The 16,708-nt window shown below is 38.9% G+C and overlaps 1 protein-coding gene across 2 annotated transcripts in view; it reads right to left on the bottom strand.

Annotated features, from left to right (window-relative positions):
* Positions 1 to 16,708, bottom strand: part of ITGA8 (integrin, alpha 8) — a 221,353-nt gene that overhangs the window by 92,651 nt on the left and 111,994 nt on the right. For both annotated transcript variants that reach the window (XM_011968109.1, XM_011968110.1), the window contains 7 exons: positions 12,816 to 12,861; positions 9,958 to 10,065; positions 4,810 to 4,865; positions 4,252 to 4,406; positions 2,858 to 2,995; positions 2,297 to 2,364; positions 794 to 941 (listed from right to left, as the gene is read on the bottom strand). In XM_011968109.1, coding sequence (XP_011823499.1) covers positions 794 to 941; positions 2,297 to 2,364; positions 2,858 to 2,995; positions 4,252 to 4,406; positions 4,810 to 4,865; positions 9,958 to 10,065; positions 12,816 to 12,861 — 719 coding nt within the window. The remainder of the gene's footprint in view (positions 1 to 793; positions 942 to 2,296; positions 2,365 to 2,857; positions 2,996 to 4,251; positions 4,407 to 4,809; positions 4,866 to 9,957; positions 10,066 to 12,815; positions 12,862 to 16,708) is intronic.

The raw sequence follows: 16,708 nt of genomic DNA, 5'->3' as shown, positions 1-16,708 counted from the left end.
CTACGCTACACCTCATCCTGTGAAGGAAACGTGACACTTGGGATTTACCCTTAATTGTGAGTTTGTATATTTCCGACACTGAGGGGCTTTCTCTGTTATTCTACAATGTATTTATAATGGTTTTCTAGACCAAGTGATTAAGGACACTGCAGCACTGGAGGATGCTTTGAATGGGAAGATTCATGTTCTGATAAGGAAAGGGAAGACTATAAATACTATTGTTGTCATTTAAACAGATAGTGGCATTGAGGAATGGCAAATGAGGAAGACCAGGCTGTTCCTGGTCATAATTCTGACAAGGTGGACCAAGAAGAATGGGGAGGGACCTTGTTCCCCTTCCGGTGCTGGTCCAAGCTGTTATCAGTGCTGAGCAGGGATTGGTTGGACCTTCCTCCCTAACCAATAAGGAAAACCAGGCTTCCTGACATGTGTTTGAAACTGAAAGAACTCAACGCAAGGCTAGAAAAGCCAGTGAAGACAGGGAATTAGCTTGGGAGTTTAGCTTTTTGATCCCATTGGTAAGCTTCTTCGTTCAGTCAGTCTTGTTCTCTTTTTTGCCTTAGCTCTCAATCTTTGGCCAATTTGTCTTTGCACTACGGCAAAGAAGATATTAACACTGTGTAAGCCTCCCCCCACCTCCACGGCTCATTGCTGTGGTGATTTAACAAAAGAAGGTATCATTTTACTGTCTTTTATTGAGGAAGAAACTCTCAGCTAAGATGGCCCTTCTTAACATTTACTTGACTTCAAAAATATACTTAGCTCTTGACTTCAAATAATTTGCAGGCATTACCTTGTTGTTGCGTTCGATCCCAACATAATCTGCCTCTTCTGGTATCATTACAAAGAGTTCAGCTTCATATGCTCCTTCCCCTTCATTTCTTGCATTTATTATGAGCATAAGGTGATTTTCATCTCCAATGATTACCTGATGCTTATCTCTAAAAATGCAGTTTAGAAAGAAGTATTAGGTACTCTACTTCTTGGCTTCATGAATATTTTATTTAAGGATTTATTAAGGAGGAAAAGAAAAATGGCAAATGCAAAAAAAGAAGATGGACCATCATGAAGAGATGGTAGGAAGAGGCAAGATAATCATCTCTGGGTAAAAAGGGCAGGAAAACATCTAGTAGTGTGTTGGTAAATGTTTAACAACCAGTTCTCAAAAAAAAAAAAGTATTGATTTATAACATTTTCAGATTCCAATGGTGTAAATCCATGCACCATGGACAATTTCAAGTTACCAACATATTTAACAATCTACCAACAAAATTCCTGCAAATTTAACATTTCACTTAGAAGCCAAAATGAAGCAGCTTCAGCACTTCACTGAAAACATACATTGGGAAGAAAATGGACAATGGAATAAAAGGAAGAGAAGTGGTTTAGAAAGTAAGAGGGAGACATTAATGCAAAGGAAATAATGAGAGGGAAGAAGTAGGCAGATACGATAAGATCTTAAATCACTGATAGAGGATTTCAAGGTATTTTGAAGAAATGTAGTTCACTTAGAACTGCAAATCAAACCAATATTTGGAAATACCTATTGCACTTTTTAACCTTACTCAAAGCAATTGCATTTGAAGTTGGTAAATTATGAAATCTGGGAGAAGTCCCTCTGAGAAGTTACCAAGTACATTCCAAACACTGGCAGTGAGATAGTTCCTGGGAGGAAAAGGAGCACAAATCTGTTTCTTGACCTCAAGATGTTTTACATCCTAGTCCATGTCTTCCCATAACAGAATACAGTGCAATTTCCAGTGCTGGAATGGGGGCGTCCATTACTGGCAACTGTGAAGCCCTTTGATTCTTTTCAATTTTGTGACACCTTCTGCTTTACTCCATAGAGTGCTATTTAAGTATTTGTTCAGTAAGTTAACATTAATTTTGTTCTGACAGTTTTAAGGATGCCTTTGAGTCATGGGGTGCTGAAAAAAAAGTTTGGTTGAAGGTGTAGATGGAATCTGCCTGTCTGAATCCTTTGTCTACTTGACTGAGGCAAGTAAATATAACCCGAGCCACCCCATCAATAAGTTTACTTTCAACAAAAACTTTTTTTTTTCAGTTTTGCTGAAAGATGAAATGGCCCAGGCAAAATCTTAGGGTGTGTCATTTGACACCAATGCCAAATAACTGACCCAAACCACAGGCTAACCCGAAGTGTAGCCAAGCTCAAGAATTTCATGCAGCATACTTTTGGTGGTCATTGGAAGTGTATACTTTCTCCAGAGAACCTTTAAATAAATACCTCTAATTCCATTACATAGAATGCACACATTTAGTTATTTAAACTTACGGTCTAGCTGACAGCTTCAAGTCAGGAACACACAGATTGTCTTCTCCACAGTCCACCAGAATGTGAGCCTGTGTTGTATAAACACACATCAGGAACAATCCAGGAAAATCTGAATCACACCCTTTTTCTTGAAAATTCTGAACGGTGCCACAAACGGAACCAGAGCTTTCGTCTCACTATGCATGACTCTACCCAAGCCAATAGCCTATATTTCATGGCGATCTCCCAATATAGGCTACTTTACATAATAGCCCAATTCCAATGCACTCCGAAATATCTGTAAAGAATGCAACTCTGGCAATGGCTTGAGGATTACAGGCTGTATTGCTTCCATTACAGCCACATTTTGAACAAATTAAATCTTGGTTGCACAAGAGGAAAGGCTTCCGAAAAACACAATCATGCAGTGTTTCAGGAAACATGGTAGGAAAACTCCCAAATGTTCCATGTCTGCATGCAGAAATAAAAATGAAAGGAGCTGGCTTTAGTCTTAAAGCCATAAGAATGACACCCCAGAGAGCCTGCTTGAGAAAATACCGTCAAAGACCGCAAAGGACTTACCTGTTCACTAACAACATTTTCCCTGTAGTAGTTCAATATTGGTTTCACTTCCAGGCCTTCCTTAAAGGTGGATTCGTCCAAACTGTAATTCAAACTAATGTTGATTGGAGATAATTTATCTCGGAATTCAGTTTCATCCTAGGAAAAATAATCACAAACTCAACAGAGGCTCCATGAAATAGCTGCAAGGTGTCAGTCTGCAAAAGTCAGGCAACACTGGAATTTACTCAATGAAAGTGAATGATGAAATAATTATCTTTGCAGCAGGCTTAGATGGAGGCTGATTTATGTGGTATATAGTTGCCAGCCTACCTAATATACGTGCAGTGATGAAATCATTTAGAGCTGCGGCTTCATTGAAATATGCTTCTGGAGCCAATCTTTGGGTTCTCCAGACCTTCAACAACTCATGCAAAATTGGTCAAGTTGCAACATAAAAGATTACACTTGTATACCACAAATGTCACAAAAATCACCATGAATTTGGACTTTTGTTTTCGTGAGGTTGCCAGAATTTATGAGTTCTCTCTTGGGGCTCAGAAGAAGAAAACATCTTGATTCTCTTCCTCTCATCATCTTTTTAAGCCCTTGCCTGCATGAACTGCAGAACACCTTCAGGACATTTGAAGTTCTCTTGGAAAAAGAAACAGAATTCCTTTAGTAGGGAGGGGTAAGTGCCCAAACAGCAAGCACTAAACACACGGTGGATATGTCACCCTTCAATTGTATGCCAATCAAGGGTCAGGTATCCAACTTTTCATTCTTGAGTGTGATTGTAATCTGTGATCTTCCCTAGGATGGTCCTTGCTAACTAAGCCCCCTAATGGAAAAGAGAAATTGAGACAGTTATCACAACCTCACAACTGGCAAGGTGAAGATAGGTAATTGTGTTATAAATAATTTTACTTTTTAAATTTCGGTAGGTTTTGAAGTCATCGTAAAAATACATTACTTTAAAGAAGATAATTATAAATTACTTCTAATAAAAGCTTTGAATGTCTAAATGTTTTCCTGAGTTGGCTCTGAAATGTGCATTGATAAAAATCTAACAAGACATACTCACATAGGAGAAAAATTCACATAAATTATGTTGCACTTTTATGTTTTTTGGGGAGGAGGTGGGTAGAAATGAAAACCATGTGAACTGAATGCCATTATAAAGATTTTGTTCAAAATGAAAATAAGCCTTAGAAATTAATAGCAACACATCATCAGGTTAGTTGAAGTCAGGGTCAAGAGGAGAGTATTTGACCCTAAAATAAAGTTTCTTGCTATGAAAATGAAAACAGATGGATGGGGGTCTATGCAGACAAATATGATGGTTAAATGGAGAAAAATGGTTGGAATTCGGATATGAAAGTGAGTGGCCAGAGGAGTCTTTCTGGCATACTTACTCGAAGGTAAACGATGAAATCCCGGCACTGGTGGGATTTCTGCCCTTTTATCACAAGAGGGAAGACACGATGAGCCTGATGGTTATCAAGGAAGAGTGTCCGTTTAATGGCTCCTTTCTGTTTTAGGGAATCTAATTGCACCTCTGCCATCAAGACTAAAGAACAGAAGTAAAGTAGAGAAAAAGTATTCAGTGAACACAGTGCTCTATCAGAGAGATGAATTTCCATTTCAAGTTGCTTATTCAAGAAACATTTATTTTTCATAGTTGAGATCAAGCATGATAGATGAACTGGAAAAATTTTATAACATACTCTCCAAGCTAAAAATGTTTTATAATGGTTTTATAAAAGTTGTCATTCTCCCTATAATTACATGTTCTTATAAATAATAGTATTACCAAGTACTGAAGTAATATTTATGTAGAAGGTTCCATATGTGCAATAGACATCTTGGTAATCCTCAAGGGTTCTTCCATTTTATATGGTCTGCGCAGAGAAATGGTTACTGTTCAACTTTCTTAGTATAGTATAAGAATGTAAAAATGAAAACGTGCTTACCTATTGTGTTTGAAATGCTCTGGCCTGCGACAGATGCACATACTCTTAAAGAAAAGCTATAGAAAATAATAGTCAGTAATTTATTGGTTAATAAAGTTTTGAATCTAAAGTAGAAGCCTTCCTTTACCTCATCCCAGATAATGAATATCATTTTCTCTATATATTTCTAATTATACACACACACACACGCGTGCGCGCGCGCACACACACCCACCCCTTCTACCAGTTGGTCTCAACACTAATACAGTTAAGACAAGTGACATTATCATTACATGGAAGGTAATACTGGAAAATAGTACAGGAGGTTAACTGATTTAATCAATTGCTCAATTAATCAATTACTTGTTACTTTTATTCAATGAATACAAGTGAGTATCTTCCATGTGCCAGGGAGAGAAGAATTAGGCAGCACAGCAAGAAGATAGCTAGAGGTAAAATCTGGAGGTGAGTAAGAATCTGGACCCATTTGAGAAAATTGAAGAAATTCAGTGTAGTCGGGGCACTGAGCAAGATGGCAAAGTTTTGGGACACAAGGCCGGCTTGGTGGATCGCTGAGGAACAGGGCTTTGAAAGTCATGCTAAAAAATACAGATTTAATCTTCAGAAGCATGGAGCACATGGTATGCTTAACTTAAAAGACCCACTCTGCTTGGAGGGAGATGGAATTTGGCAGAACCTTGCTACAGTTGGGGTAAGACTAGAGGTAGGGACGAGAAGAGGGAGGTGAGAAAGAGAAATAGGAAGCTTAGCATGGCTGTCTCAAGCTAGGTAGGCACAATGATACAGGAATAAAGACAATCAAGAGAAGGCAGATGTCCATGAGAGACACTTTGGAGTTGTGCCTTGAACACGTGATGACTACCATTCAAGGCAATGTCTGCACTGGCTTGTAGGTTGATCTGCACTTGGCTTTGGTCTGTGGCTACAGATGGAATGAGAGATGGCTGACTCCCTGGCTGCCTTTGCTGAATGAATGTGCTCACCTCTCCCTGAAAAATTCCAAGCCCTAACAGCCATCACTAGAGATGGGGCCTTTTCTCATTTCTAGGAAGTGAAAATATAAGAAAATACTTAAGTAGGGTTTAATGACGATCATAAACTTTTTACCAGTAAAATACCATAGTATGATTCGGGTATTTCTACAGAATTCAAAGGGAGTAAATAATCCCCAATCATACTTTAATTCTGTGTCAGCTTCCTGTGTCAAATATAATGAAAAAGTGTCACATCTGGGATTCATCTATCTACCGTGACCTCAGTCAACGTCTCCCCTCAGGGTAAATAATTTGCCACATACCATTAAGCCAAAAGTTTCCTGAAATGTCTATGCTATTATAAGTGTTTATTCCACTTCCCCAGAGAAATCACTGATTCCAACTCGCTTCTGCTTCAATTAGAATTATTCAAGAAAGACGAAGAATTAATCACATCTTTCAATTTTGTAGTAAACCTGGCTTTCAAAATTAGAATTTTCCTGTGTCCAATCTTTTTGGAAGTATTTGGGTGTATGTTCAAATCGGCCAATGATCTTTTTTTCTATTCATCATTAACTGTGTAGACATAGGCCAATAAAATATATTCCTATTTATAATGAAATTATCAACATATATATTAAAATCATTTTAGATATAGCATGTTTAATACAAACAATTCAAATTCAAAAGCAATAACAAATTTTTAAAAAGGAATAAAGTTATGCAAATGAATATCTTTTTTTTTTTCTTATGAGATGGTATATGGTTGATAAATGATGTTATCAGCTAAAGGGTTACTATTTATTTATGAGCTACATGTCAGTATAAATCTCTGTTTCTTTCTCGGCTCTCTCTTTCTGTTATCTGAATATCATCAGCAACTGGATGACTTAAATTTTTTTTCATACAAGTATAATATCACTGCTACAATGTGCTGAATTCTCAATAATAGTACTCCAACCTAAATCTGCTAGTTCATAGATCACTTTAGTGGAAAAGAGTCTGTCAAGTCATAATTTTTCAAACACTCTGTTCTGATCTATAAAGAAAATTTCAAGATTTTACAGTAGTGCATTGATGTGCTCATTCTGAATTTAGAAAAACATATATACTATATTATATGTAAGCACACATACATCATGGGTCATATAGAGTATAGAATTAGGATCACTTGAAGGTCTACAGCTAATTACAAAGTATACTTGGGTCATTAGGGAAAGCTGTAAACTTTGATTAAATTAGAATTAAAATTTCAAACTAGAAATATTGGTCATTTTCACTATGGTCCATTAGTCTAAATAGGTCTGATTGGAACAAAAAAACCCATAAAAACAACCCAGGTCCCTTATTACATAAGTTCTAAATTAAACTGTTTATGGACAATGCTTTTGATATGGCCAGAAGGCAGGGCGATATACTACATGATCTTCTGAGGCTAGTCCCAACCCAAGCATGGTTGGAATAATGGTTCTGTGATGTGACTGTGCTCATAGCAGTCTATGATGAAGAGAAAATGAGATAAAGGTGAAACATGATTTAAAAGTACAAAGCAATTCATTTTACATTCTCTTCAGTTTTCAATCCTATTTCAGTGATAGCAAATAGCAGGTTTCACATAGTCACTCACATCCAACAAGTTTTTAAAATCAGGTTGGACAAGTGGGTAATTACTGACGTTTACATTTCTAAAATGAAATATTGTGCTAGTTTTTCCTTTTTATAAATGGTTAGTCGCCAATTATATTAATATTTATTGAGCTGGCTTTTTCCCTCTTTTTCTAACTTAGAAATGCCAATTAAAGATAGTCACTTTATAAAACTACACTGCTGTTTGAAAGACACAGAAATCCACATCGATGGAAGTGAAGAACTGTTTGCCAAGTAGAGTTTATGTGATAGTTTTCAGATGTGTGATATAAGATTATATCAAATACAGACACAAATAACAGCAGAGAAAATCAACAGAGACCTTTCAATCATTTTGGAAAAACTAAATTAAGTTCCTAAAATAAAGAAAAAAGAGAATCAAAGAAACACATTCTAGACTGAATCAGCTGTTAACTTTCTGTCTTCTGAGACTCTGAGGCACCATTCACAAATTTTGCATGTGAAAATAAGACCTCTTCCAGAAAAATGTATGCAATAGAAACAAATATAATTGTAAAGGGATATACATTTGTCCACATAACAAACTGCACTTTAACTTAATAATATGATTAAGTACAGTAAGAAAATGGCTCATGAAAAGACAGACATTTAGACAGACATTTTCTTGTTAAAAAGTAATATTCTTTCCATAAAACCAAACAGAACTATTAATCTGGTGAAAAAACAAAACAAAACACCAAAACTTCAATCTCATAAAAACATCCATTAAACTAAAACCCCTTAGAAGCAAGTATCTATTTCAAAACAACAACATTCTATATCAGAGTGTACCACATGTGCTTATTCAAAGAATTCAGCTTAGAAGTCCATTCTGTTATGAAGGTGTGAACATGAGCCTGTTTGGGGGAAATACTGAAGTTTTAATACTCATGAACAACTTGCAACTCTCACAGTTCATTGTTCATTTAATCATGCATGGGTAAGGATAAATGCTGGCTCTCCAACATATTTTCTCAGATCAGGTTTTCATTATACTATTTTACGACTTTAAACCATTTTAAAATGTGCCCAAGGCATTTTCCAACTCTTTTCAGAAGCAGTTAAAGAAGAGGACGTGCTCCCACCACACTCCCCAGCTCCCAGCAATAGGATGTTTTTCAAAGAATTCTTCAGGGTCCTCTAAGTCCCCACCATCCACCCTTAAAAGCTTTGACTCCAGTATGAACTCCTGTCAAAAGGCCATCAACAACATGTTAAAATTGGCTGGAAATAACTTCTCTGGGTCAAGAGTGGTTAGTTCTGCAATTCTGACATTCTCAGAAACCAAAAATACTGTCTGAGTTAGACCACGTCTCCTGAAAAATAAGGGCAAAATATTAAACACCTCAAGGATTTGTTGATCTTTCAGAGGGCATACCCTGAAGGTATTAACCAACATAGTGACTTCCAACCCTGGAGGACCTACGTATTGAGAAACTAAGTGGTATTTTCTTGAGCTGTGTTACAGTCAAGTTCCATCTTGCACTCCCATCAGATGGCTGACAAAATTCAGAAGGAACACTTTCAGAAGCCGTATCAGCCAGCTTCTGAAAGTCCAAGCAAAGCCTCCATCATCCAGGCAAAAGGAATAATTCAATCACTATTCTTAATGATGAACACAAAAATACAGTTTATGGCACAAAAATCTTTACTTGTATAATGTGTTCCTGCTATCTAGTTGTGCATGCTAAGTTACAAAACTGGTATCTGTTGTCAGCATAGAAAACCCAGTAAATTAACCCGGTAAATTGACTAGTTAGAAAAGGGACATCGGCTGGGCATGGTGGCCCATGCCTGTAATCCCAGGACTTTGGAAGGCCAAGGCAGGCGGATCACCTGAGGTCAGGAGCTCGAGACCAGCCGGACTAACATAGTGAAACCCTGTCTCTACTAAAAATACAAAAATTAGCCAGGCATGGTGGTGGGTGCCTGTAATCCCAGCTACTCAGGAGGCTGAGACATGAGAATAGCTTGAACCTGGGAGGTGGAGGTTGCAGTGAGCCGAGATTGTGCCACTGCCCTCCATCCTGGGCGACAAAGCGAGACTCCATCTCAAAAAGTAAATAAATAAATAAGACATTATATGAGCCTGAAAAGCAGTATCTATAAGCATATGCCAAAAATGTAAGAGTGTAGGTATTTTGTTATATTTTTACATCGGTTCGTGTTTATTTTAGTACACCAAGAATCTAAGAGCAATCTCCAAGATTTGTTTCACTGGGAATTTCCCCAAATGTTTTTACACTTCTCCTCTCACCTAGAGCCTGCAGATTAGAGAAGTAGCCTTTGAATGGTAAGTCGATAGCCAAAGATCAGCACCATATCATAGGTTCTCTTGAAAGACGAACTCCTTGCTACTCAAACTTGGGCCACAGACCAGCAGCAGCAGCATCTCTTGATGCTTTTTTCGAGAAATGCAAAATCTAGGCCCCACCCCAGACTTACTGAATCCAAATCTGTGTTTTTCACAAGATACCCAGGTGATGTGAATTCACATTGGAGTTTGAGAAGCACTGGACTAACTCACCAGGCTGCAAATGTCATAGAGTCTGGAATCTGGCAAGTTTTATTTTCAAGATTGACAATCATTGGGTGCAGCAGAAGCTGGGCATCTACCGTCACAACCGGTCTTGCTCTGCAGGGAGAAAATGCAGCGTTTGTTTGAATAAACCACAAAGGTGATAGGCAGGGAGAAGCCCACTTCACTGCATACTGAACTCAGTAGTAGACAGAATACTTCAGAGGCCATTGCCAACATTCTTAGCATTTGTGCCAAGAATTTTGCTCACTGCATGAACAGGTGGGTACCACACTCAGCTAATTACCTCAAAACACATCTGGAAGCACACAAACACAAATAAAGAGTGCTGTGGGTCTGTCAGGCAAAGTTGCATACACAAACCTAATTTCTTGATGAAGTGGGCCCCCAGTATTAAGGAAATATTGCTGTGAAATATTGTTTGTCATCTGCTAGCATATCTACATCCGTATCTGATGAAATACATCATCTTACAGCCATTCGTGTTTGTGAGTACTTGAAGTCTGCAACTTTTCATTGGTAATTTTAATTTTGTGAGTACTTGAAGTTTGCAAATTATCATTGATAATTTTTAAATTTCCATTGATAGTTTTCAAGCTGAGCTTTGCAAATTTAGCTAAATACATGAAGGTGAGTTTGCAGAATAATTTTGTACATCAGCCAGAGAAGTGGTTCTCCATCCTGACTGCACAATATAATCACCTAAAGAGCTTTAAAACAAATTCTATGCCCAGGCCCTGCCACACCAACTGAACCAGAACTTATGGGGTAAGGATCAGACATTGGAATTTTAAACAAACTCTCCAGATAATTCTAATATGTAGCCAAATTTGAGGAGAGAGACTGATAGAGCATAAGTAATTCAATTGCAGCCACCCAGACGAGAATAACAAAACAAAAAAGTATTAATAAATCATGGGGGAAGGAAATGGAGCAGATTTTAAAGCTTCGTTCCAAGATATGATCATTGGAAGCCAAAGTCCCCAAATGACAGGGAGAAATGAAGCCATGTTGGGTAAGTTTCCCCCCAACAAGAGGAACGGCTGTGTCTCAGGGCAGAATGGGTTTACAGCACTGCTTTAAACAATAAGCAATGGGCCTGCTGGGATTTCTCCTAAGTTCCTTCATGCCACTTCTCTGTATTTTGTTACATAATTTTGCTTTCAATACTGTGTTAGTTCCACTCCTTGGAAAAGCAGATGATAAAACGGAACTAGATATGCAAGAGATGTACTGGGGTCAAACATCTATGAGGAAAAGTGGGGAGAGAGTGGAGGGGGCTGGGAGTTCTGATCCCTGGAAGGATCAAGGGAAGGACAGAGGACTGGATAAGAAAGTCCTGGCCTGGGCAACGGAGAGTCCTTGATCCAAATTTGCCCATGAGAGGAGTTCCATGTCTTGCAAGAACAGGTCTGCATTTGTGTTCTTGTAGTGTTGGCTAATTGTCTTGGAGCAGCTCATGGAAAACCCAGCCTTGGCATGAAAGTGACAGATTGAAAGCAGAGCAGCTGAGCCCTATGCCCATTCTGCTGCAGCAGCTCTGAGTGGTATACTCCACGGCCACCGCAAACCCAAGCCCCATACTTCAGACACCTCAAGGGTTTCGACTGTCTGATTCTCTAGAACCTTAAGTGGGACATGGTTGGTACAAATCAACCCTCTTTGAGTTTGTCTTGGGACTGATGAAGAAGAAAACTTATCTATTTGAGGAAACCTAACCTTAGAATCTCTCTGGGAGCCGACTACGTTAGCACTATGCACCTAGTACACCCAGGTATGCCCTCGCCCTTTTGTCTTGATATTCTAACCTAGTGTCTTGAACTCTCATAAAACCTTTTTTTTTTTGTTTTGTTTTTGAGATGGAATCTCTCACTCTGTCTCCCAGGCTGGAATGCAGTGGCACAATCTCTACTCACTACAGCCTCCACCTCCCGGGTTCAAGTGATTCTCATGCCTCAGCCTCTCGAGTAGCTGGGATTACAGGCGTGCACCACTATGCCTGGCTAATTTTTGTATTTTAAGTAGAGATGGAGTTTTGTTGTGTTGGTTAGGCCGGTCTCAAACGCCTGACCTCAAGTGATCTGCCCACCTAGGCTGCCCAAAATGCTGGGATTATAGGCATAAGGCACTGTGTCCTGCAATAAAACTTTTTTTTTTTTTTTTAAAGAAGCTAAAGTTGAGCACCACCTCTCTCCCAGTTACTATTCTGTGTACGCCACATGCATATTCTCACTGAATCCTTTGAACAAAGGTAACCTTATAAATATTGTTTTTATCCTTCTTTTACAGACCAGAAATCTGAAACTCTGAAAGTGATAAGAACTTGCCCAAGATTACAAGTCAGTGAGTGTATGGAATGTCCAGGCTTGGAATCCATAGCTATTGTATTTGAACTGTTTTCAATACTTGCCTTTGGAGGCTACCAACTCCTGGAATGTTCTATTCCCTAACTTAGTGTGCAGTTTAATTATAGAAGCCAGGATAAATAGTAACATTCGTCTACCCTGCACCGCTTATTTATAAGCGAACATTTCAATGCATTTCCAAAGCAAAGAGAATAAATCAAATACAGTAAGATCTAAAAAGTGGGTCATTTTATATGATCTGCTTCATTTTCATATCTTATTTAACATTATGTTCGTAAAATCTGGAAGTTTGGTCATGCAGTATGAGAGTAAAAATGCAAAGAAAAAAAAGAGTGAGAGCAAAAAATACCTCTAGACTTTAAAAAGAGCATCTAAGTATTCACCAGAATAAATCACTGGAATGTGCTCTTTAAGGCAAAACTAACAAGAAAATGTATTTGAAACAATGAGAAAAACATTTGAATACTATTAAAAACGTACCTGTAAACAGCGACTTTTCCTGTTCCAAATGCACCCACAATCAAATCTTAAAAAGACAAAAACACAGAACGCATGCGTAAGTCGTACAGAAACAATTTACTAAGTTCAAAATCGTAAGCAGCACATAGAATACCCCTACGTGCTGATGGTACGAGAGCCACAAAATTAGAAGAGATGTCACACCTTTCTTAAGACATTTTGGAAAGGATGTTGGAGCTTCGCTATAACCAACTTGATAAAACGTCCATCCGTAGATCTCAAACCCCTCTGTGCTTAGGAAGGTCAATTTCTAGAAACTCATTATCGCATCACTTTTCCTATCCTCCAGGTTCAAGGCACATACCCCCAGGGAAGGAAAAGAGGAAAGTCAGGTGGTGAGTGTCTGCTAGGTACCAGGCTCACTATACATTTCCTGTTACCACTCTCACCAGCAAATACCCTATGAGGAAGGATTGTTAACCCAGAAGTGGAACATTCTGATTGTCATTTTGACAAACGTTTGCTCTTTACAAATAGTGTGGGTGGTGAGTATACTTCTGGCAAAGCAATCAGTAGTATATAAAATAACTAACATATTATAACGATCTAAAGTAACAAGAGCAATCCTAATAAATAGCACATGGAACAACGCTGTATGCCAGGAGTCCTTTTAAAGGATTTCCTTTGAATGATTCCTAACAAGAATCAATTTTGCAAATGAGTCAACTGAGACTTATGAAGGCTAAACTATAAATTTCCTAACATCATTCACACAAGCAGGTAAGTGGTGGACCTGGGTGACTGCGGTTGAGCAATCCTGGACTAGGTAAGGGGAAGTGCTCAGAATTATTTCAGTGATTGGCTAACATAGAGGTCAAACTGTTGGCTTTTTTTTTTTTTTTTTTTTTTTTTTTGAAACGGAGTCTCTGTCTGTCGCCTAGTCTGGAGTGCAGTGGCGCAATCTCGGTTCACTGCAAGCTCCGCTTCCAGGGTTCAAGTGATTCTGCTGCCTCAGCCTCCTGAGTAGTAGGTACTACAGGCACACACCACCATGCCCGGCTATTTTTTTTTTCTTTTTCCTGAGATGGAGTCTCGCTCTGTCGTCCAGGCTGGAGTGCAGTGGCCGGATCTCAGCTCACTGCAAGCTCCGCCTCCCGGGTTCACGCCGTTCTCCTGCCTCAGCCTCCCGAGTAGCTGGGACTACAGGCCCCGCCACCTCGCCTGGCTAATTTTTTGTATTTTTTGTAGAGACGGGGTTTCACCACGTTGGCCAGGATGGTCTCCATCTCTTGACCTTGTGATCCACCTGCCTCGGCCTCCCAAAGTGCTGGGATTACAAGCGTGAGCCACCGCGCCCTGGCGGACTTTTCTTAATCTCATTTACAATGGCTGTCCCTGGTAGAAGCAATCAAACACAAATAAAAATAACAATGGCTAAATCTGCAGAGTAAAATTTAGATGTAAGAAAACTGGACCTCCATGGAACCAACCCAAGTGTCCATCAACAGTGGATTGGATAAAGAACATCTCGTACATAAGCACCATGGATTACTATGTAGCCATAAAAGTGAATGAAATCATGCCGTTTGCAGCAACATGAAAGGAACCAGATGCCATTATCCTAAGTGAACTCAGAAACAGAAAATCAAATATTGCATGCTCTCACTTATAAGTGGGAGCTAAAACAATGAGTACACATAGACATAAAGATGCTAATGATAGCCACTAGGGACTCCAAAAGTGGGAAAGGAGGAAGGGAGATAAAGGTTGAAGAATTACCCACAGAGTCCAATGTTCAATATCTGAGCGATGAGTACGCTAGAAGCCTAAACCCCTTTATGCAATATACTCATGTGACAAACATGCTCACGTATCCCCTGAATCTAAAATAAATTTAAAAAGAGAAAAAGAAAACTGAACTTGGTAGAAATAAGGGCCACAGAAGAAGACTTACAACAGTTGAAACTATAATTGGTTAATTCTAGCAGAACGGGAATGAAAATAGAAAAACAAAAAACAAAGGTGGAAGGAGGTCCTATTTGACCACTCCATATGGAAACTAATTCAGGAATTAAATTGGTTTAATGGAATTTGTATAGAAAAATGATTTATAGCCGTATTCCCTTGGCATCCACCTTTTGCACATGTGATGTTGAGTGTCAACTTGATCGGAGTGAAGGATGCAAAGTATTGTTCATGGGTGTGTCTGTGAGGGTGTTGCCAAAGGAGATTAACATTTGAGTCAGTGGACTGGGAAAGGCAGACCCACCCTCAATCTGGTGGGCACCATCTAATCAGCTGCCAGCACGGCCAGAATAAAAGCAGGCAGAGGAACGAGGAAAGATTAGACTGGTTCAGTCTTCCGGCCTCCGTCTTTCTCCTGTGCTGGATGCTTCCTGCCTTCCAACATCGGACACCAAGTTCTTCAGCTTTGGGACTCGGACTGGCTTCCTTGCTCCTCAGCCTGCAGACGGCCTATTGTGGGACCTCCCCTTGTGATCATGTGAGTCAATTCTCCTTAATAAACTCCCCTTTATATGTTCAGCAATCCTACTAGTTCTGTCCCTCTAGAGAACCCTGACTAATTACATGTACATGTGAACAGAGACAGACTGCAGGTGATTCTCCCCCTGAGGGCTTGGTGTCCCTGGGAATGGCTTTTAGTCAATTACAGGTAGGAATTGGAAAGTGAGTGGCCCAGCTTCCTTCTCAGTCAAGTGGGATAGTTGAGGTCTGTTCTCTGACTTTGCTTTCACCAGCCAGATGAGGCCCTGATTGCCCACAGTGGCAACTAGCTTGATGATGATCTTTGTTGTATTCTTCTTTTCCATGTTTCTCTTCTCTACCTTTACCAGTATTTCTCAGGATTTCTTAAATACACTGCTTGTTTTCTCATCGTTATCTTAACGCCTGCTCTGGGACAACCCAACCTAAGACACAACAACACTTGTTAAAAAAAAAAAAAATGATCTGAAAGTTCTCCAGGTCAAAACCACTGTCAGATGCCTTAGGTTTTATGGATACAGAATCAGATTCAGTTATTAGACTTGGAATTTGACTCCAGAGCTCCATATTTAAAAACACATGCATGCTGATGTTCAAATAAGTCAAACAGATGTCATCTAGAGAGTTCTGTATTCATGAAATTAAAGAACGCATTAAGCGAAGGGGTACACCTTGGCCACCTATGACTCATGGACTAAAACATTCTTTTGTCAGGGTTTAAATCTCTGAAGCCAGATGCCAAAATTTCTAAGTTTACCAGTTATTAAAATTATAATGATAAATTATATCAGAATTTCAATTTTTCAACTATTTTTACATGTATTCTTTCTGTTACATTTGTCTCTTCTAGCAAATGAGTGCTTTTTTTTTCTAAATTGGAGGAAAAAAGAGCTACTGATTTGAAGAAACATGAGCTCTGTTCTTCCTGTGTAATTACAAACCCCAATATTTAGACAAGTGTAACACAGGTGGCCCTGGTCTGAATCCATATCTGTTGACATGACACCAGATAGGAGAGCTCTTTTATGAAAACTGGTTCACGAGGAATTATGTACTTTGTTCTTGGCTCCAAATAAGGTGAAATATTTATTTAATAAGATTAGACATTTTATAAGTAAAAGGCGAATTTTAAGAATTGATTCTCTGGAAATGGCAAAGAAAGTAAGACTGTAGGCCCTTCCAGGGCAGGAATCTTTATGTGTGCACATCCTCAAATATTCACGGAATGGTATGTGTTGAAATAAATGAAGAAAGAAATAACCTTGGCATGCATGTTACCAGGCACAGTGCCAGATACAGAACAGATACTTCATAAATGCCTGATTAAATAGGGAGGATAAGTAATAATAAATTAAGACACTAGAGATGAAGAAAATGAGACAATTAATTAAAACTGACTAATGTCAGCT

This window comes from Mandrillus leucophaeus, unplaced genomic scaffold (genome assembly GCF_000951045.1).
Source record: "Mandrillus leucophaeus isolate KB7577 unplaced genomic scaffold, Mleu.le_1.0 Scaffold83, whole genome shotgun sequence".
In the NCBI taxonomy this organism is placed as follows: Eukaryota; Metazoa; Chordata; class Mammalia; order Primates; family Cercopithecidae; genus Mandrillus; species Mandrillus leucophaeus.
The sequence above is the reverse complement of the archived record's forward strand: the minus strand, read 5'-3'. Positions and strand labels throughout refer to the sequence as shown.